General features: G+C 42.8%; 1 protein-coding gene across 1 annotated transcript in view; it reads left to right on the forward strand.

Annotated features, from left to right (window-relative positions):
- The window catches only part of LOC124594041, a 113,837-nt gene that overhangs the window by 38,605 nt on the left and 52,711 nt on the right, over positions 1 to 22,521 (forward strand). Inside the window, exons 3-4 of the mRNA XM_047132392.1 lie at positions 378 to 638; positions 7,325 to 7,632. Coding sequence (XP_046988348.1) covers positions 378 to 638; positions 7,325 to 7,632 — 569 coding nt within the window. The remainder of the gene's footprint in view (positions 1 to 377; positions 639 to 7,324; positions 7,633 to 22,521) is intronic.

Below are 22,521 nucleotides of genomic sequence, written 5' to 3' on the forward strand. Positions count from 1 at the left end.
CAAAGGTGGATCAACACGTTATCGACTTGCCCAGTTTCTGTAGTTTTATCGTTCGCATCTACCGATTACGGATTTCCGCCGTATTCGGATACTTGTTTGGTGGTGAGTAGATTTTTCTGATTTATGGATACCAAAATATCTTCCATCAGTGTAAATGTTGCCCGTTCAGTTGTGAATTGCTACGTTTTACCCTGCCAGGTAACATCTAGACTTATCTTACGACATATTAGTTTACGTATTGTATCGTAATGGGGTCTCCAAATTACGCTGATACTCCCTTGAAGGGCTTCAGCTCGGTTTAGTATTTGCCGCTGTGCTAACACGGCCAGCCCTCGGATGTATCGGTGAGTTACGGGCAGTGTTTGTTGTGCGGCCAGGTGATCCGCGAGAACTGGAACCTGAAGTACAGCGCGTGCTTCGTGCTGTGCCCGCTGGGCCGCAACCTGAGCGCGCCCTCCTCGGTGTCGGTGGTGAGCCGCCTGCGGCTGCCGCCCGCTAACCGCCTGCTGGTGCGCAACACGCCGACCGACCCCGAGCTGCGCAACGGCTCCGCGCAGGGGCAGTCGCAGCAGCAGCCGCCCACGCCGCCGGAGGGACTCGCCGTCTGCGTCAAGCCTCTGCACTTCTCCTACAACCAGGTGCGTGCCGCAGCATGCTGTAGTCGTCTACATATAAAGGCCGGCGATTCTTTCAATATTTTTTTTTAAATTTTTGTTTATATTACGGTTTGAAAACCCATGAAGTAAACATCGCACATGAACTTGTCTTTATCTGGATGGATTACTAATTTCGGCTAACAATCTAGCCATCTTCAGAACGTAAATGTTCTTGATTAGTGTTGGTGTTATTATGGTTTCATCCATCACTAAAATCTCCCTTAAAATGTCAGCCTTTCATCGTTCGTGGGCAGTGGAACTGAAAGATGTAAAACAAAGGCATTATGCCGTTAAACTTTGGCAACTGACACAATCAGTATTCACTTCATCTCGTGTACAGCACTCCGTCTTCAGGCCACAAGTGGCCCATCAGGACAATCCGACCGCCGTGTCATCCTCAGTTGAGGATGGGGACAGGAGGGGCGTGTGGTCAGCACACCGCTCTCCCGGTCGTTATGATGTTATTCTGAGACCGGAGCCGCTACTATTCGGTCGAGTAGCTCCTCAATTGGCATCACGAGGCTGAGTGCACTCCGCAAAACGGCAACAGCGCATGGCGGCCCGGATGGTCACCCATCCGAGTGACGGCCACACCCGACATCGTTTAACTTCGGTGATCTGACGGGAATCGGTGTATCCACTGCGGCAAGCCCGTTGCCCATCTCGTATACAGGGTGTTTAATAATTCATGATGCACTTCATGTCATATACAGTATATTTCACAATCCATGTACACACTTCTAGAGGTTGTAGAAGGGACTTAGTAAATCAAATTTTACAAAGGAATTCATGTCCGGAAACGTCATCCAACGGCGCTGCAGAACGTCAGAATTATAGGCGCCGGCGCATGGTGTTACAAACATTCAAGGATTGAGGTAAGGGTCTGTGTATCGGAAACGAACGAGTCGAAAGTTATAGGCGAAAACCATTCTGATACCTTACAGTACAATACATGTATCACTACCGTTGTTGCGAAGATTGTAAGATAGGCGACTTTCAGAGGTGGTAGAATGGACCAGAACAAGAGGATATGTCCAGTAAACATGGGCTCTGAAATGCATACCTAATGAGCTAGTTCAATAGAGATGTGTGTTTCACCAGCGTAGATGGACAGGTGCCCATAGCTCATCACGTATACATTTTTGAGCCCATATTTACTGGTCATTTTTTCCTTTCTCGGTCCATACTACCGTTCTCTCAGAGTTACATTCTCTTCATTCTTAGCAACAACCGTACTGGTACATGTATTTCACTGTCAGAGATATCAGAATGATTTTCACGTGTAACTTTGCACTTGTTCGTTTCAGAACCCGGGTCCCTTACCTCAAATTAACACATTTATCGGTCTCTGTCGTCCCTGAAAGTTCGTAACATAATTACGGAATCATTCTGTGTGTACACACATTTACAGGCGCCGGCGCCTTATCTTTGACTCTTTGTGACTTCGTTGAATGACGCTTCTGGATAAGGGTTACCATGTAAAACTTGATGTACTAGGTCCTCTGTACGACCTCCAGAAGTGTGAAACATGAATTGTCAAACACTCTGTATATGATGATCTCTGTTACGAGATGAAGTAAAAAGTACTGATTGTGTCAGTTACCAATGTTTAATGGCGTAACGCCTTTGTTTTATGACTACCTTTCAATTACACTGCCCATGAACGATAGAAAGCTATGACGTGTGGCGTTTTCATTTTAAGAGAGATTTTAATGATGTGTGAAGCCGTAGTGGCACCAGCACTAACAAGAATGTTTTACGATCTGAAGATAGCTAGATTGTTAGCCTAAACTACTAATCCAGCCACATGAAGAAGATTACATGTGAGATTTTGACTTCATGGCCTTTCATATGCTAACATAAATCAAAGATATACAACAGATAACGTATCTCCTGGTTGACAATGTCCAATGTCCACGAACTTGCTTTTTTAACATGTTTTTCTAATAGGAGTGAGCGGCAATGACCTGCCCTGTTAGGGACTGCAATCGAGTCTACTGCTGAAAATAAAATGTTCCTTAATCGTTGTTGTATACAACCATTCCTTAGATGCTGTTGTCCCGATTTACTATTAATTACTTCCAACAAAAGTTGAAGCTTAAAACTGAACCTGAGAAGGTGAATTCAGACTGTTTATTTTGAGGGTTCCATTCTCTGAATAAAAGATGGAGGGTGTTACATTAAACCATAAAAGACTTGCTAAAATTTAGCAAACTTTGTGGGTAAGTCCATCAGGTACTGAATGATTAAACTTTCATTTAATTTGTAACTGAAGTCCATTATCAACTTCAGTATGAGTCTTGACCCAAGCGGACAAGAATACACCCCTACGTTCGTTGTGGATTGAAAGGAAAACGAGACTCCCAACATCATCGTGAGGAAGACATATTGTGACAATGCTTGAAGACTGCTCTTTGGAATCTAGCATGAAAGTGTACGTCTTCCCGTCGCATTCAAGGCATGCTCTATGCCTGACAAATCAGAGCAGGCCATTCATGGATTTGAACATTCCTCAATTTGTGGTGTGAAATGGAGCGTAGAGCTTGTAGCATGTTACTGGAATATGCCCTTCGATACCCTCCTTGGTCATGAAAGGTATGACAATTAATTTTGACAGGCTTGAGAGGTAGTCGCGATCGCTCAGGCTTGCTTCAGCAATTGCCAAATCGTCTCAGTTGTTATTTTCAGTGGTTCCCCATACCACGGTTTCAAGAGTTGGATAGGTATGGGACTCTAGAATCGCTGCTTCTTGTGACCTTGCACAGTATCATCTACAGACACGTTGTCGTCGATGTGACCGCCACAAACGAAAGCGATACTCGCCTACTATACCATAAAATACCATTCAGTGTCCTAGTCGTCTTTGGCTGAAAGACAAGCAAGTCTCTGTCAGCGATAAAGGGCAGAGTAGAAACCCTGTATCTAATGAACCCTCCACCACCACCCCCCTCCCCCACCCCCCACCCCCCCCCCCCCCTCACGTAACATCTAAGCATATTCCAGCTGTTGCCATCCTTCTATTTTTCAGTGATGATATTCTTGTGCTGCAGCCTCTCTCGAAAGGACTATAGACTCTGTCGCCGTGAATGCACCTCAGTGCTATCATTTCACTTCAGCCAACAATCTGTGCGCTCTGTTGGTACAATTCTCCCTTGTCCTTCACGCCGATAATCCGACGTTTCTGAAAATCCGGAGGAGCGCAGTAAGCTGCCACGTGCACGCCCTCTGAGTACGTTATCTTGTGATTTCCACCGGAAAATTTGTAGTAACATTAGACGCACTCAATAGCCACTACTGTTCCTCTTAGAATGCCTTTTCCTCCACTCAAAATACATGCCCTTGAGCATGAAGCTTTAATCTACGTATCCCTAAGGTATGTAATTGCTGGACTATCGGATTGGTGTTGCTCAATCAAGATGTTAATGGTGTAACATTTACTATTTTCTTAAGTGTATACTCCAGAAGAGACAGCAAAGGACTTGGAAGACAGGTGAACTGGATGGATAGTTTCTTAAAAAGAGGATTTTACTCAAATTAGGCGATGCTGAGGAGATCCGATTAGGATATGAGATATTCAAAGCAGTCGATGTGTTGCCCTGTTTGGGCAGCAAAATGATGGTCGAAGTAATTAGGATTTGATACGCAGACTAGCTATTGTAAGGAATCTATTTCTGAAAAAAAATGAATTTGTGGACATCGAATATAAATTTAAGTATTAGGAAATTAATTCTGGAGGTATTTAGACCCGTCAAAATGACGAGGTGTCAACTAACACTTCATTATCCGGTTGTCTCTCCACCTAAAGTAGTGATTTTTTTAAGTGGTCGTAGTCAATGCTTATCACAATGAACTTTAAAGGACGTTTACAAAATCATTGTAATAAAAGTGTGACATTGCTGAGGTAACCTTTACCCTACCTCACTCTCTGTACAACAGCTGTTGCAAACAAAGTCTGACAACTACAAAAGACTGGTATGTGACATGCTATTCAAGCTTCTCATGCATTATCACGTGTCACTGACATCTACACTTGGGTATTCAGTTAATTTGTAAGAGAGAATTTCCTTTTTCTTGTTTTATACCCTTACAAAAGTGAACAATTTATGAGAGAGATATTTTCCCCGTTAGAAACCTAATGTTTGTTGGGGTGATAAGATCTAACTAATGTAATGCAGTAATTATACAAATATTCATCTTTGTTTATCATTACTTACAAGAAAAATAATTAAATAATAAAAAATAAGCCCATTTCAAATCCAATACAATGGAGTCAGCCTATGTATCATTTCTTCATAAGGAAATCCAACCCCATTCTTGATCCACACTACGCATGTTCTTGTACTTGAACATGTCACTGACATATCTCTTCTTATCTTCTGCTAGTAATAGTTCAATGTTGTGCAATTTTTGATTTAATTAACTATCCAGTCAATGCTGTACATTCATTATTTTCAGAAGCGAAAGTAGTGCCCTTTGCTCGTATCCCTTCTCGATGAAATTAAGAGTTGACCTTTCATAGTTCCGATAGTGTTTGAGTGCATGATGTTCTGTATGAAATATGTGCCAGACTTGTATCAAGTCCAACGATTTTTGAAGAAAATATCCAATCCAATTGGACTTTTCTCTTAATTTACGGCTACGGCCGGTTTCCACCACTTAGACTATTATATAATGGTATATATGAGCACCCTGAGAGGACACATGCATGTAATTAGTTACGTTTAAGTGAAAAAATCTGCACTGCTTTCAACGTCTGAATTTTTTGAGTTATATGGTGAACCGAAACCCTCTAATGATTCAGCTATCCAATCATTATTTGTATCCATTATTATTTTTATTAACACTACACAAACAGTGAACAAGAGCAGCAATGCTTTTAATGATTTGCGAATAACAGAAGCAATCATGAGTTGACGAAATGTGGTTCTAAAATCACTCACTAGAGCACTCGTAACTCCGTCGTTCACACATGTGTTCATCTGTCAAATAGAAACTCGTTTTTCCAACGATTCAAACAAAGTGATATCAGTTGCAACTTCGATTTTCTTGTAACTCAGCTATTTCTCCACAAACTGCAGCACGTATACGTACTACTTGTAGCAGAAGTCAGAGAGAATCTTGTCACACTAACCACTCACCTTCTTCGATTTTGTCAGTTGGAACATTGTCATTCCAAAGGATCGATTCGTCTAGAGTGTTGAAGTGAAACGTGGGCGATTATCCGTTCAGACAAAAACAGAATAAAAGCTTTTAAAATGTTATTCAATAGAAGAATGTTAAGAGTGGTATAAGACTGCGTTGCAAAAAGAAGAACCTTAAAGTAAATTGCATTGCTTTTGCAGATGATATGGCCCTGTTTGCCGAAACAAATGAAGAAGCACGGGAGCAAATCCTTGAACTAAAGAAACAAGCAGCTAAAATAGGTCTTCACATCCCCTTTGAAAAAACTAAGATATTGACAAACATCAAGCACTCATGTAAATACCTCAAAGCTCAAGAACAGAAGATTGAAATAGTAAAATAATTCAAATATCTCGGAGAATGGATTAGTGGGAATGCTGGGGAAAGCAAAGCAATGGAATCCAGAAAAAATAAACTTGAATTGGCCTTTCATCTAACAAAAAATACATACAACAAAAAATCCCTTTCATGGGGGTCCAAAATTACACATTACAAGACCGTGATTAAGCCAGAAGCACTGTATGCAGCAGAAATACTTAACATGAATTTCAAAGGTCAAATGGAGAAACTTGAGCTAAAGGAAAGAAAAATTTTAAGAAATATCATTGGGCCAAAATTTCAAGACAATAAGAGTATATACATCGAAAATGAAACTCTCTACAAGGAAATTGAAAAACTTTCAGATTATATGTGAAAAAGGAGAATAAATTTTTATGGTCATCTTCTCAGAATGAATTCCATCAGATTAACTAAACAAATCTTTGACTTCTTCTGTAACCGCAAAACGAAACCCAACTGGTTTTAAGAAACTGTGAAAGACCTAGCAGAATTAAAGATTTTAGAAAATTCACTTATTGATCGAACAGCTAAATTTATTAATAAAGATAAAAACATAATGTTCCAAGACAGATCTACACAAAAGTCCAAACCCTTCATCTCGAAAGAAGAGAGGAGAAGAAGATCATAAAGAATGAAGAAATACTGGGCCCTAAGAAAAGAGCAACGCACGAAGAAATGATTGATCCAGCGTACCCCAAAGAGGGTGAAACGAAAGAAGAGAGGGAAGAATGTAGAAGAGTAGTTGGGTAGATCGGTACTGATCAGGAGATACTAAATGTACCTGTGGCGAAGAGACATTTACAGCACAACTTGGCTAAAAGAAGGGATAGATTGATCGGATATACTCTGACGCATCAAGAAATTGTCGGTTTCGTATTGGAGGGAAGTTTTGCGGGGGGGGGGGGGAGAGGGGGAGGGGGGGGGGGGGGGGAAAGAGGCATCCTTAAGATAGATTAGCTAAAAGAGCGGCACCAAACTAGTCTTCAGACTGAAGACCACAACAATAGCAACATGTAAGACATGATGCCCTTTCCAGGTTCCTCTCTTACCTTCTTAAGATTTAGCCCTTCTATCCCTCGTGTACATATCAGACACGACCAGAGTAGTTTTGCAGACGAGTGAGACTTGTGTGCTGGTTGGTGCGGCAGGCGCTGCAGCTGGTGGAGTTCCTGGAGCTGAACTCTGTGCTGGGCGCGCGCCACTTCACGCTGTACAACCACACGCTGGGCCCGGCCGTCGACTGCGTGCTGCGCGACTACGTGGCTCGCGGCACCGTCACGCTGCTGCCCTGGCAGCTCAACATGGCGTCGCAGAAGGAGATCCGCACCGAGGGCCTGTTTGCCGCGCTCAACGACTGCCTGTACCGAAGCATGTACCGCTACTCGCACGCCGCCCTCATAGACCTCGACGAGTTCATCATCCCGCGCCACAACGACACCATCCCCCAGCTGCTCAGGTGAGCTCCCGCCGCCGGCCGTGCTGTCAAGTGGTCGCACTTCTCTTTCTCATTCTTATTTCTCTTTCTTTTGATACTGATACGGAGAAACCGTGGTGGAGGAAAACTACCTGACAGTAAGACCAACCAGGGGGCGTCGAATCGAACATTACTTTCCCAATAACCAGAGATCCGAGGGGCATTGTTGTGGACGTTCTGTTCACAAAACAACAGCCGATCTGCAACTTGCTTGAGGAAGTGTATCCGGTAGGCGAACTTATTACCGTGTGTCTGTCACTGTGGTTTTGAGCGGCTAATCAGCTGTTTTGTCATTTAATGGTGCTTGTGCTCCGCTGTTCCATGTTGCAGTGTGCCCTCTATACAGTAGTAAAAGTCAAATCATTTTAGCTCTGAACACGTCTTATACACTCCAAATGGTTCAAATGACTCTGAGCACAATAGGACTTAACATCTGAGGTCAAGCAGCGCGGAGTGGCTGCGTGGTTTGGGGCATCATGTCGCGGACTGCGCGGCCCCTCCCGCCGGAGGTTCGAGTCCTCCCTCGGGCATGGGTGTGTGTGTGTTGTTCTTAGTATAAGTTAGTTTAAGTAGTGTGTAGGTCTAGGGACCGATGACCTAAGCAGTTTGGTCCCTTAGCAATTCACACACATTTGAACATTTTGAACATCTGAGATCATCAGTCCCCTAGAACTTAAAACTGCTTAAACCTAACTAACCTAAGGACATCACACAAATCCATGCCCGAAGCAGGATTCGAACCTGCAACCGTAGCGGTCACGTGGTTCAAGACTGAAGCGCCTAGAACCACTCGGCCACACCGGCCGGTCTTATACACTCTAATACACAAAAGACACACCACGAAGGAGTGAACCGAATAGCACGGAAATGGGTAAATGTCATGTATATTTACAGGAAAACACATAATTACAACTTCAGAAAAATTGGATGACCTATTCATGAGAAAGAGCTTCACTAATTGAGCAAGTCAGTACGCGTTGGCCCATCTCTGACGCTTATGCCAATAGTTATTCAGCTTGTCATTGATTGAAGAGTTGTTGGAAATCATCCTCAGGGATATAGTGCCAAATTCTGTCCGCTTGGGGCGTATCCGGACACGTCTACGGCCTTGAACCCTATTGACTGGACTAGAATTGTCTTCAGTGATGAGTATCACCTAGAACTAAGCACTGATGACCAGCAAAGACGTGTGTGGAGATGCCCCCTTGCAGCAGTTGGATACCAATCTGACTCTCGCCCGTCATACGGCCCGACACTGCTGGTCTGGGGTGCCACGTCACATCATAGCAGGACCCCTTCGGTTGTCATCCGCGGCACTCTTACAGCACAGTGATACGTCGTCGACATTCTTTGCCCCGTTCATGGCAAGCCATCGTGGGCTCACACTTCAGCAAGATAACTCCCACCCACACATGGCGAGAGTTTATACTGCTTGTCTTTGTGCTTGCAAAACGCTACTTTCGCCAACAGGGCGCTCTACCCAGATCAGGACTTTGGATATCTTAGGAGGAAATTAGACAGAATTTTGCACGATATCACTGAGTAGGACATTCAGAAACTCTATCAGACAATGCCAAACCGAATAACTGCTTGCATTAGGGCCGAGGGTCGGCCAACGCGTTACTGGCACACTCAATTTTTGAAGTTCTTACTCTTAAATAAATCATCCAATTTTTCTGAAATTGCAAACATTTGTTTGTCTGTAAATCACGTCTTCCAATTTCCCTCCCATTCGGGTAATTCATTCGTTGTGCATTTTTTTTGTGTTTGACCGCTTTATCAGCTTGCTAAGGTCAACGCATCATTTGTTGTTAAAATTACATTTGTTGACGGGTTTCGAACGTAACTCTTCATCAGAACATCATATAATTGCATTAATAAATAGTATTGTATCATAATTACAATTATTTTTTCTAAGAATGTACACCAACAGTCTCATGGTAACTGGTTTCGCTCAGTTTCTGGTCATCCACATACGTCGACGTTACAACACCTGCTCCATTCACCGCCACCGCGTACCATCGTGGTATGAGGGTCTGAGTATTGTCAAACACTGACCGAAACCCCTTACCATCAAAATAACTTTTTTGCGGTCAAGACTGTTTGTGCCCATTTTTAAAGTACTTTTCTCCAACAGAAATGTTGTCAAAATTAATTATATCCTCGACATCGGTGCTCCGAAACGCGTCAGCAAATATAATTCTAACAAGAAGTGATTTTTTCATTTTATCGACCTAATGAAGCAGTAAAGTAAGACGTGCTCAGAGTTTACGTAATGGTCGCAGGCCTCCTGCGCGATTTTGTGGCGCAATTGAAATTAAAACATTTGGCCTTTTATTTCGTTATCAGTAACATTATATCGCGCAGTGCCACATACCGACAGAATGCTGTTTCTACAGCATATCTTAGTATTTTAACAACTAAATGTCGTTACGGTACTTCCAGCAAAGCTGATTTAATAACCAAGCTTTACCTAGTGAGTATCGTTGAAAATTCGCGTCTAACGTAACAACCCATGCAGAGGAATTCAAAGTTCACCTAGCCGTGACTGTCAAACTGAGACCATTATATTCAGCTAATTTAATAAGTAACTGAGATCCTTAGCGTAACAGGTATAACTAGTGCAACTTGGTTAAAATGTACACACACTGACCGGTAGTCGCTTCACGGCTCTAAGTCTACAATGGTGCATTTCCGACCTTCGGTTATTTGGGAGAATTTTACTCGATTCACGCCCCCTGTGATGCTCCGAAATTTTTATCATGTACTTTATCTCAGAGCTGTATAATTACTACGAATTATTTGGCAGTTACACCAATATCGAACATAAATCCTAATCTCTCCATCCTGTCAATAAGTAAAGATTGAAGGATTTACACCGGACGTAAAGTACTCGACGTGAGATCCATGTGAAGTATAGCACACGCCCCTTACGATAGACGGTCCTTGTCCAGCTATACATATGAACCTGGTCTGCATTCTTAATTATGGCAACATCTTTGAAAATATAAGGAAACTTGCAGTTCATGAAGTCATATACTGAGAGATCCCACGAATGGAACGTCAAACGTCCAGAAGAACGGAAGATATTCCCCATCTTGGTGGAAATTTTTCTTCACTTCCTGGCATAAACCAATATCCAGGTATAATTATACTGTGATAGTATCTTTCACGAAGGAAAATGAACAAAACGCACGTCATTTAGAGATGGTTCAGAATACAGCTACTTCTGAGATTTCACATCCAAAGTATATAACACATCGCGATTGCATGGGGTCCACTCTACCCAGCCCCGCAACCCCTCCTCTGTTTCCAAATGTACATTATGTATATTGATATTACCAGTTAAATGAACTCAGTCCATCATTCATAATTATTTCTTACAAGTGATACTGATGCTTTTCAGCAATGTCCATGAAACTGTCTTGTTACATTGTCGTTTGAGTTCGGCTTTTATAGAAATTGTGGACTGCAGGTTAGCCGTTTCAGACGTAATGACGCCTTTGGTGCTCTCGGTGCCAGCCTTTGGGTAACAAGGTAGATGCCCTGGCAATAGCCCCGTTCTCTCCAAACACCCTCAAGCTAGGCTGGCCACTTCAGTCCTAGGAATGTTCACGTAATATTTTTTTTCTGTGAGAGTTTCGTTACCTCTAACCACGTTACCATGATTGAGTAGAGGCATTGTAAAACACACAAAGAAGATCACACCAGACGTATGAAAGAGTACTTGACAATAACCGAATACTACATAGAACTCTGCTATGTAACTGACGTCGACTACATCTAAGGTCGATCTAAAATACTAGGTTTATTTCCTTAATACACGGGTAAGAACATTTATTTGCGTTTACTGTTTGTGAAAATATTATTGAATCCGGTACCATCAGACCATCTTATAAATCATCTTCGTCACCCAAAATAGTTGTCTTCTTGCGTTACCTGCAGCTTACAGCTTGAGAGAGAGACAGACATCGTTAATATACGGAGCAGTTTCGGGCTGAAGGAAACTATACTGTTTAATGTCGTAATGAAAGTAGATCTTTTTCACATAGATACCTTCTTTAATCATGTATTTCTGTTGTTGGTACTTTATCTTATGACCCAGAACTATTGGGCTACTTCTCGAACGCAGTTTCGGTTCGTATCCGGATTATGCGAATATATGAACTAAATTTCATCCGTCATTTATTATATCGCCGTTTTGGCCAATACACGAAGACCTCTGTGCTAGAGATCGAGCTTTGTTGAACACCTTTCGTGTACACTTAAATATTTTCCAGAGTATGTCAGATATTATGAGTGAAGAGAGGGAGCTGTTTCACTCAAGTAAAGCTTAATCTATCTATGGTGTCTTTTAGAGAGAAGCCGTCTTTTCTCAAGAATTACCACCGCAGCATCTTTTTTATTTTTTCGATCTTTCTTTTGGAATTTTTTTCTAAATATTGTAGCGTAACACACCTGCTATACAGTATCTATCTTTCTTGTTTAAAATTTTGTGATATTCTCCGGGAACGACACGAGAAAGGGAAAAAGGTCTAATAACACTCTTTGTATATTTCCCACCAGAATGAACATGTAATAATGTGGTAAAAACCAACTAGCATTTTTTACTGAGAGGAGGAATTGTAACTGATAAAGAAACTCCTTGGTTGTCAGTTTAAAGCTTAAAACGGAACAGGATCGATACGATTTGGGTGTGACTTCATTTGTTAACACTGACAATATAAGTGTTCGCCGGTTAGTGCAGTCAACTTAAGATAATTGTATACACGTGGGTTCGGTATGCCCGAATAGCTTCGCGCGAAGCACTATGGCTCGCGAGGCAAGTAGGTGAGGCAAACCCATCCGAATGCCCATGCTAAACGACCAACCACTTAATGTATTGTTATAGCTGAGAGGGGTTTTAGCTGGTTTTCAGAATCGTCTACGAAAATTGCCTGCTGGCTCCCCATCACCACTTCAGAAATAACGCACAAATAGGCAAACCACTATTGTTAACTGAACAAAGTTTACATGATTCATCGAACGCATGGTTTTCCACTCTTAGAGTAACTGAAGTTCTTATCCACAGCTATGGACCAAAAGTGGATGGACGATTGACTGTTATTAGTGGACAATTTTAAAGTGGTTCAAATGGCTCTGAGCACTATGGGACTCAACTGCTGAGTTCATTAATCCCCTAGAACTTAGAACTAGTTAAACCTAACTAACCTAAGGACATCACACACATCCATGCCCGAGGCAGGATTCGAACCTGCGACCGTAGCGGTCTCGCGGTTCCAGACTGCAGCACCAGAACCGCGCGGCCACTTCGGCCGGCAAGTTTAAAGTGTATCCAGTATAAGTTTGTATGTTACTCTTTGGTTTTGTGTTTTAATATACAAAATATTGATGACTATTATAACGTCTGCAATAGTCCTACATAATATATTTGTCTTTCATAACGATAGGCATTTCCCAGAGCTGCTCCAGATTAGCCGCATCCATCGCAAAAAATTCTAGACTTACTTAGACCTTTCTGGCCTCAGGCTTGACCCACAAATGTACGTAACCACGTCAACTTCACTGCAAGTGTGGTTGCCTTCACATCATGGTGGAAGTATTGCTCGCATTGTAGCGTGTGTTACGCCAAAGGCACAGCGCAACCTAATTAAACGATCACTTTTTCTAAACCCCGTAATTCTCACCCATTGTAACGCTCAAGTTTGAAATTTGGCTTAAAGGTGCCTACAACCGTCCTCTGTGATGGTCTGCGACGTCAACCTCGGACTCGACGACGGTTCAGACCGCAAGGTGTTGACACTTGCAAAAAAGGCCACAGCTCAGTTCATGTGACGTGTTAAGTGAGTTGGTGATGTAACAGTGGCAACAAATTTTGCCACAATTCTGAGCACTGCCACCGTGTACGTGTCACACGATCTTGATGTCGTCACACAGGGTCTTACCAAGATTTCACCCCTTCTTTTGACGCCTCTATAATGGAGGGAGGTTAGAACAGCGACGACCGTTGTTGAAATCAAGCTGTTTTCTTCTGAATGGTTGAGGAAAACATTTCAGGCTCACCGACCCTCCGAATGGGCACGCAAAGGCTGCACGGAGTGGTACAAAGGGCGTCATTGAAGCAACCCCTTTACCAGGGGCGTTGATTCCCGCACATTTCGTGGTCGGAAACGACAGTTAGCAGCGCTGTGAGAAATAGGAAGACGTTCTTCACAACCTTTGACATTAGTGGCGCCCTCAGGCTGTCAACCCTGCTGTATGGACCTGCATCCCTACCTAACGTGATCACACCCGTTAGTAGCCCATCGAGACAACAATTTTTGCTCTTATGTACAGGTTGGAACCACTAGGAACCGTTCATTACAATTTGACGAAATTTAAACGTGATCCAAAGCAGCTAAGAGGGCTTCTGCTTTTTCAGAGCTCCCATCTTCTGTCCTCCTCTAGCGCGATCAAGAGAGGATACGACATTGACACACACATGAATAAAATTTCAAAGAGTCACTCTCAGACACGCCAGTTCGACAAAACCTCGTTGACACCTGCCCGCCTTTATTGAGAATTTTAAAAATTCACGTGTGCAGACACAGCCCATGATGACGTCCTAGGCACTCTTCGATTCTGGATGGCCCACTATCAGCATAAGAGCAGCGTTGTAGCGGCTAAACAGCATGTACTCTCGTCACAGATTCTGTCTGCACACTGTCTGCTCTGAAAAAGCACAAGAATCGTTAGCTGTTGTGGATCACGTTCAAATTTCGTCGAACGGTTTTGAATGGTCCCTTGTAGTTCCAACCCGTACTCAAGAGTACAAATTGCGGTCGCGCTGCGATCCAAGTGGGTGTGATGACGTCCAATGACGATGCAGCCACACACGGAGGTTGAAACGCCCGAGAGTGTTAGCAGTTCAAAGTTTGTGAAAAACTTTTTCCTGTTGCTCATCGCACAGCTGACTGTCGTTTTCGACCACGAAATATGTGGAAATCAACGCCCCAGGGACAGTCGTTGTTTCATTGAACCCCTTTACACCACCCCCGCAGTCTTTTCATACTGATTCTGAGGGTCGGTGTGTCTGGAATGTTTTCCTCGGTCAGTCATAAGAAAACCGCATGATTTCGAAGCTAGGCGTCGCAGTTCTGTCAAAAGAAGAGATTAAATGTTGGTAAGAAGGGGTGTGACGACTTTTCGATCGTGTGACACGTCGACTGTGGCACTGGGCAGGTTGTGATGAAATTTGGTGCCGACGTGAGGTTATTAAACCACCTAACACGTCACATGCACTGTACCCTACTTTTCACAAGTGTCGACCCCTTGCTATTTGAAGCGTTGTCGAGCAAAAGGGTGATGGCGCAGAGAGCGATGCTTTTTCACCATTGTAGAAGAAGGTTGTGCGCAGCTTTGAGCCAAATTTCAAACTTAGGAGTCTCAATAGGTGAGAATTATGGGGTTTCGAAAAATTAACCCTTTAATTCTGCTGCTTAGTGTAGAAGTGGCTGATCGCAGAATGCCCATTGTGGTAAAATCCCAAATCTCCAACTATGTGCATTTGTTAATCAATTACTAATCTAGTGACTTTCATAAAAAAGTGACCTTTTGATTTGAAAGTGGAGATTCCTCGCATAAGTCGTTGACTGTTCCTTTGTGATAATTCTGTATATTTAGGCATTCTATGTTACCGTGGATTTTGTCCTGTCGACATTTCTAAGTTGCAACAATTGTTGCAATTTGCTAATATCGAAAAAGAATTCTTGTTCCATAGCATTACTTTTACCTGTGAAAATATCGGTAACTGGAGGACGCCACAGTGAATCAGTTGCCGCCGTAACTCTTCCACATTAGTAGAAGGCAAGAAAAGGAGCAACGCTGTCTTCACGTGAATGTAGGGCGGGGCCAGCCCATTGTAAAGGTAGATTTCTTTCAGCAAAACGTCAGCCCAAAGTGGGGTTCCTATTTGAGAACATAGGAGAGGAGATTTCGAGTTCCATCATTTGCTCTGCAGACAAGGGACACCCTTCGAAAGCCTTGGTCTGAGCCGGGAATTTAAGTCAGTATTAGTTTTTTTTTTTTTTTTGGAGGAATGTGTTCTATATAACAAGCAAACGCTAAGCGTTTGGCTGTGTATGTAATTCGATGACTTGATCGACTTGTTATGTAGCGTACCTGTATTGAATCGTACAAGAACTTTGTTTTTGTACTCTTTGATATTATTGCTTTTTTTTTTCACTGAGAGAGTATCCACAGTGTGTTAACAGTCGTTTAGTGTCTACGTCTCGTAAATTTTCGAATTTTTAGCTCCTGTGAACTTTCTGATAGAGACTAAACTTTTACCAGGTTACCTTTTGCTCTGAGCTCTTCATAGCTGATTGCCATTTCAAGAAATGTTTCTTTATTACTGAGACTGATCTCTGGGTTACAAATCTAAACGTTATTGCTCACCTTCTTACAACGTATTCTCTCTTGCCAACTCTAGCCTAACGAATTTCCTAGGCGTCTCACGATATACTTTACTCTTAACACAGTTAGTATGGGAATAACTATACCTTGATGGTTTATTATGTTGGTTGTTCTATTTCTTTTTGTCGTGAGGCCCTAGACGTTCGCGCTTATCAGACTGTTCAATTCTCACGTCACTACTATCTTGAAGTTTAAGAAATGGTGCGAACGGTGTTCGACGACACTGAAGTGGGATGTATGAAATGTTTCTCCAGCCAGATAAAAGCCATAAACAACGGAGTATTCTTCTGGCAAGTGAAATACAATTATTACAGTTTCAGTGTTTCCACCATAAGTGTGTGGTTCCTGCTTCAGTCGCAGAACTTCATTTTAAATTTTTCTGTCGCTCCCAGTGTCAGCACCCTCCCAGTCTGGTGCTGTAAGTCGCGATTCAGTTAAACAGGTGTTCATTATTAAATTCTTACCAATGCTTTAAATGTGTTGAACAATCTACCCACTTGTGCACGCAACCCTCAAAAACAAGTTCGTATATCTGGATTAAGAAGCCTACATTTAGAGTCGACGTACGCATTAGCAATCCCTGAGCACTACAGGTATAACAGTTTAAGCCGACTGATCGCTAGATTTTAACACGTGCTCATTCTCCACTCGCACGTGACAAGTCAGGGTCAAATAATACGAAACCGTGATTTCGCCGTAACAGCAGATATTGCGCTTCAAAGTCGTTAAAACCGTAAATCAAACAGCAAAATTGAAAAGTTTCCATTTTTCGATATAAATTGAGACATAAATTTCGCCGACAGATCCGTGTCTGCAAATAAAAGACAGCCAGCGAAATGCGAGTATTAATTACGGAGAAGGGTGGGGATCGCGTTTCGTTTAATCTCCAATAAAGTCAACCAAGCAACCGTTCACATTAAAGCAGAAACACTGGCGTAAAATGAAACGCCCTGCTCGCGTTTCGTTGGTGAAAGCAAGCAAGCAAGATATGAATAACTAGCATTAGCCAAATATTATCAGAAAATAGAATGACACAAATCCACTCTGATCCCCGGTAATTCGCCCTCACGCAATAATACATGACTGTTGCGACAGTAGAATTTGTATTGACAGTAAAAATGGCGTGAATGTGATGAAATAGGTACATCTGCAGAATTATCTCCGAGGTCTCAAGTCACTAAGAAAACGATAAAGAACACTTCTATATTACAGTATCTTTGACATTGGTCTTGCCAGTACTGTGTGGCTAGCAACGGGGCACTTTCTGAGATGAACTTTTGTTTCTGTGTGCAGATACTCTTTCTTTCGCCGCAACATCACTAACCTAAACTGACAATCTCGTCGTCTGAGTGTCCGGGGTTTAACTCTTTCAGACATGAAATTTTTTTCTGGAGGAAGAAAAATTTTTCTTTGTGTGGTAATGCTCTTAGGTAATTTTCTAATGACTCTAGACGCATGATGTATACAAAAATATGTACCCGTTTCCAAAACATACGTCCTACACTTGGCTTCATTTTGTAGACTAAATAACATAATTACGAAATATTCTCTATTGTAATCAACAGTGAAACGTTGTAAAACGATCATTCAATAACTACCATGCAAAATAACAATATTCAACTATGCAATGGAATACAGCGAACCAACCACATTCGTGTATTCTGGTGGTCACAAGCCGCTGCACACTGCCACATTGACTTTCTGATATTATAGTGATGCCCAATAGTTGGCGACACTTGCGCATGACGAAACTATTGATCATTTACAGAGGTTTACGTCCGATTTCCATTGGAGAAAAAAACACTTCTTTTGCAGGAAAGACACAGTAAAAGTTAATGCACGCAGTTGTAACTAGAAGGTCTGAAAGGGTTAATTGTGTCCGACATAGTCGACCTTTTACTAGACTGGGCGTTCTTTATATTATCCTAAAATGAGCTTCCAGTTGTTAATTTTCATGAAAAATGTGGAAGACTGTATAAGACATTTAAAAAATTGACCTGCAGAAGAGCCAATGATGCAGACCGCCGCTGTTTGTTTCGGGGAAATTTTACCTTTCGGTCTCGGAAACCAAACGCACAGACGTTGTTACTGAATAGATCTGCGAAATGTTTGAATTACCGAACCAATAGAGTTCACTTGAAACCCATGAACCCACGTCTGTTTTGGGCTCTGTAGCATTTCCCTAAAATACTGAAGTACAAGGCGCTATGCTTCAGTCATCAACATCACACTCAGTTTCTTTCTGAATAGTCAGTCCCTAACGAACTCGATAGAGACAGGGCGCGAAAGACTTATCTTTCTAGGTTATACCTGTTGTTAATACTATAAGGACAATCGTATTTCGGTATTTATTTCACTTGCCATTGTAATATTTTGTATGAACGATATGTTGGAAAGATTTTAAATAAAGTATGGACGTGCAGGGTGTTTCTGAGATTAATATAAAACATGGTAGGGCTGGCAGAGCGGGTCATAACAAACAACTTCCACGTGGTATCCTGTGACTACATTACTTAGTGTTTCGCGCTAGGCGTCATTTACCAACGTCACGCGCCGCCGGGAAGGTAGGCATCCAACCCAGCATCCGAGTCGAACTGGTAGGTGGCATTCAGGGCGGGACAAGACGGAGTTTCTTACGGCATTTGTTGGGACAAGAACGCATTGCATTTGGCACGGCAAATGCCTGTTTGATACGATGTCACACGGAGGGCGGCTCCTGTGCATACCGCTGAGTGTCATTCACCCTATGTCCGTGCGTCAAAGAACGGGGACACGCCCACTTTCGGACGGAAAATGGAGCGCTTTTCTTGAGAAAAAAAAAAAACTGACATGCACTGCGCTCACGGGCGGCGGATGGAAACGCTCTCACTGCTCAATGGTTGTACGTTCAGCGGTTTCGGGATTGTCGAGTACGAAATCCACGCACATTCACCGCCATCCACAGGTCCCTAAGATAGGCAAGTGCACTTGCGATGAGTTGTCCTCTGACAAGGTACTACAATGGTACATTCACATTTAAGGCCTACATCGAAACCCGATGACTTTATATTCTGATACCGGTCCGAAGGCTTGTTGGACGTTGTCGTCAACGCACAGTGCGTACCCCAGTGCGAGTTTGAAGAGGAGGAGTCCGCTCTGCTGCAAAACACGCCCCGAAGAAGGTCGCGGTGTATTGCTCGAGACATGGGTGTAAGCCATCCCACGGTCTGGCATGGAAGTTATTTACGCCCTTATCGCCTTCAGAAAGTTCAGGCCCTTAACCTAGTAGATTTTTCACGTTGCACTGACTAGTGGCAGTGGTTTTGGCAGAAGTGTGTCATTCAACATGAATTCGCACATTTTGAAGCTTTTCTAGCTGAGGCACCGTTTACAAGGAAAGATGTATTCAACAGCTACAGTCAACATGTGGGGCACGGGGGAAATCTGCACGCCGCCTTTCTTCGTGGTCACCAATAGCGCTTCGTCGTCGATGTTTGGGCTGCTTTTGTAAACGATAACCTGTTCGGTCCATGCATGCTGCTTCGACAAGTAAAGGCAAACAGATATTTAATCATCTTGAGGGAAACACTCAACGTGTAATAGCTCATGCGGTACCAACAAGAAAGTGCATCTGCGCACTTCGCTCTTAAGGTGCTAAATCGTTTGGATGAGACCTTTGGTGAGAACTGAATATGGCGCTGTGGGCTGCTGGCATGGCCTCCACGTTCTCCAGACTTGATGTCCCTTGAATTGTTGATAAAGCGATTACTGGAAGCCTATGATGCTATCCCCACTTCGCCGGGGGTATTTAAAAGTATGCAAGAATCACTCAGGCGTCGTTGCACAGCGTGCATTCATGTAGGTAGCACATAATTTCGAGCAGTTTTTGTAATTCTTCGCAAATGGTCATGAAACATCAACCCACCTCTCTTTTATCTTGATGTCATAAAGAAATTGAAAACATTGCCCTGCAGACCTTTTGCTATGCGGTCTCGGATGTCATACGGAATGCCTACTTTCCAGGCTGCTCGCGACGCAGTTGTATGTAACTTAGCGCCGAACGCTAAGGGATAGCCACATGGGTTGCTATGTGAAAGTTGCTTGTTATGACTCGCCCTACCAGCCCTCTCATCCTGTACATTCATTTTAGAAAAAAAACTGTATATACCAGTTATGTTTTCTCGAAAGTGTTCTTCGTGCAACTGTGGAGCTATTTCCCCGTGAACTGCTTAGGTTCATGTCAGGGTCATATGAAATAATTTGGAAATTGATCTTAAAACCGTCCAAGACGCTTTGTATTTACTTTGGTATTCGGTTTCGATTAAATAACTGTCTTTAGAAAGGAGGAATAAAATGGCTCATAAAAATGCATAAATATTACAGCACAATACAGGAAATAAAACTGTAATGTGTGAAGTTGTGTAAGTTTCCAGTGAACTGTTTATATCTTCTACGTCAATTGGATGAGATTTCTTTCTACTCCGCGTGAGGCAAGGTTGGCACAGCTTAACCAAAGGTAACAGACAGTCCTGTTGCTGTTTGCGAGTCAGTCACAAGTCGTATAATTTACACAGATGGTTGGTACCTAGTATGAGACATTACGGCGTGAATGCTGCCAGTTCATTACGCACATACCAGTGTTTATCTACACAGTTTCATTCTTCGCTCTATGCTAATTATATATACTACCATACCAGGTTTATGGTTCTTTTCAACAGTTCGTCTGAAGGTGGTTATTTTGACCGAAACCGACAACCAAGTATAATCAGAAAGCAATTTGTACAGTTTTACGATCAGTTTCTTACAATCATTATCTGTATTCCCGTAGATACTACGTTTAAAATTATTAATGTGGAAGTGTTAGTACAAACAGCAATTTTCATATGGTCGCCTTTGCTAGTGCGTGACATACGTTCACTGAGTTATCTTAAACGTGTATAGTAAATCGTTGGGATGATAAAAAATATGTGAACGAACTACAAATTCTAATAAATGTGAGGTATTAATAAGTGACTAAGTAAATGTACTGGAAACCTTTACTAGAATGAAAGACAAAATTGTGGGGCTATATTACACCAATTGGAGGAAGAAGACGACAGGACGCAAATATAGAAGATCAAAAGAGGAGCAGCGCGTTTCCTTACAGATTTATTTAGGACTCACGAATCTGCCGCGGTAATGATCCTCAATTCCAGCAGCTGGTTGTAGAAGAGACGCAGTGTACATCACAGTTTGGTTTACTATTGAAATTCCAAGAACACACATTCCTAGAAGAGGCAGTCAGTATATTGCTTTTTCGTACGTACACCTCGGAAAAATCTCATGAAGGCAAGACAATTTGTGTATACTGACGTATCTATGGTACAAGAAGTATTTATAGGCTATTGATATTGTGCTGAAGCCAATGGAGTCTCTTTTCATAGAGAGAGTGCCCTGCCTTCTAGCACTGCGCTGCGTGCGGGTGTTGATATGATATGGCACACACAGGATTCCTCCTCTTACTGCCTCTGTCTTGGTTCGTCACGTCAGGTCTTCACATGGTTGCGCTGCCTATCTGTGGGGAGGCATAAGAGAGAAAGTAAGGGAGAAATATACTTCACGACAAAAGAAAAAGAAAGAAATAGACACATTACGAAGAAATTATCCAAGTGGGCCAGAAATCGGTAGAAATGATGTGCACGTAAAGACAAAGAATTCATTATAATTTCAGAAAAAACTGGAACATTTATTCAAGAGAAAGAGCTTCACAAATTGAGCAAGTCAGTAACACGTTGGTCCACCTCTGGCCTTATACGAGCATTCAGACGGCTTGGCACTTATTGATAGGGTTTTTGACAGTCCTCTTGAGGGATACCGTGCCAAATTATGTCCAACTGGGGCGTTACATCCTCAAAATTCCAAGCATACCAGACCATCACTCCTGGTTGTGGGGCCGTATGGCGGGCGACAGGCAGGTTGGTATCCCATCACTGTCTTGGGTGTTTACAGATAAACTGCTGTGGCCTTCTCCACCAGACATCACGGCGCCCAGACTATCAGCTACCAAACTGACGGCCTGCACGCAGGGGATGCAGGCACACCGAAGCACTACACAATCGACAGGCAATATTGATGAACGGCCACAACATCAACAACAACAACAACAACGCAAAGACACCAACGTCCACCAGGGGCCACTACCGGCCAAGAGGCCGCTGCAGATCCCGGAACTATTTTCACACGTCAAACCACGTGATGGGAAATAGTTCCGTGGTACTCATCCGCCGAAGCGCTATAATGGCCGACGCTCGGTCGCACATCGGCATTTCATCAACCACCAGCAGACGTGGATAGCTGCCGCCCTGGCAGCCCGGCCTGGAACTTCTCGATCTCTGGATTAAGCTTGGTATATCGGAGAAGTCTCTGGCGGAGACTAGTAGGAAATTATTTCAGTTGTTT

This window comes from Schistocerca americana, chromosome 2, assembly GCF_021461395.2.
Source record: "Schistocerca americana isolate TAMUIC-IGC-003095 chromosome 2, iqSchAmer2.1, whole genome shotgun sequence".
Lineage (NCBI taxonomy): Eukaryota > Metazoa > Arthropoda > Insecta > Orthoptera > Acrididae > Schistocerca > Schistocerca americana.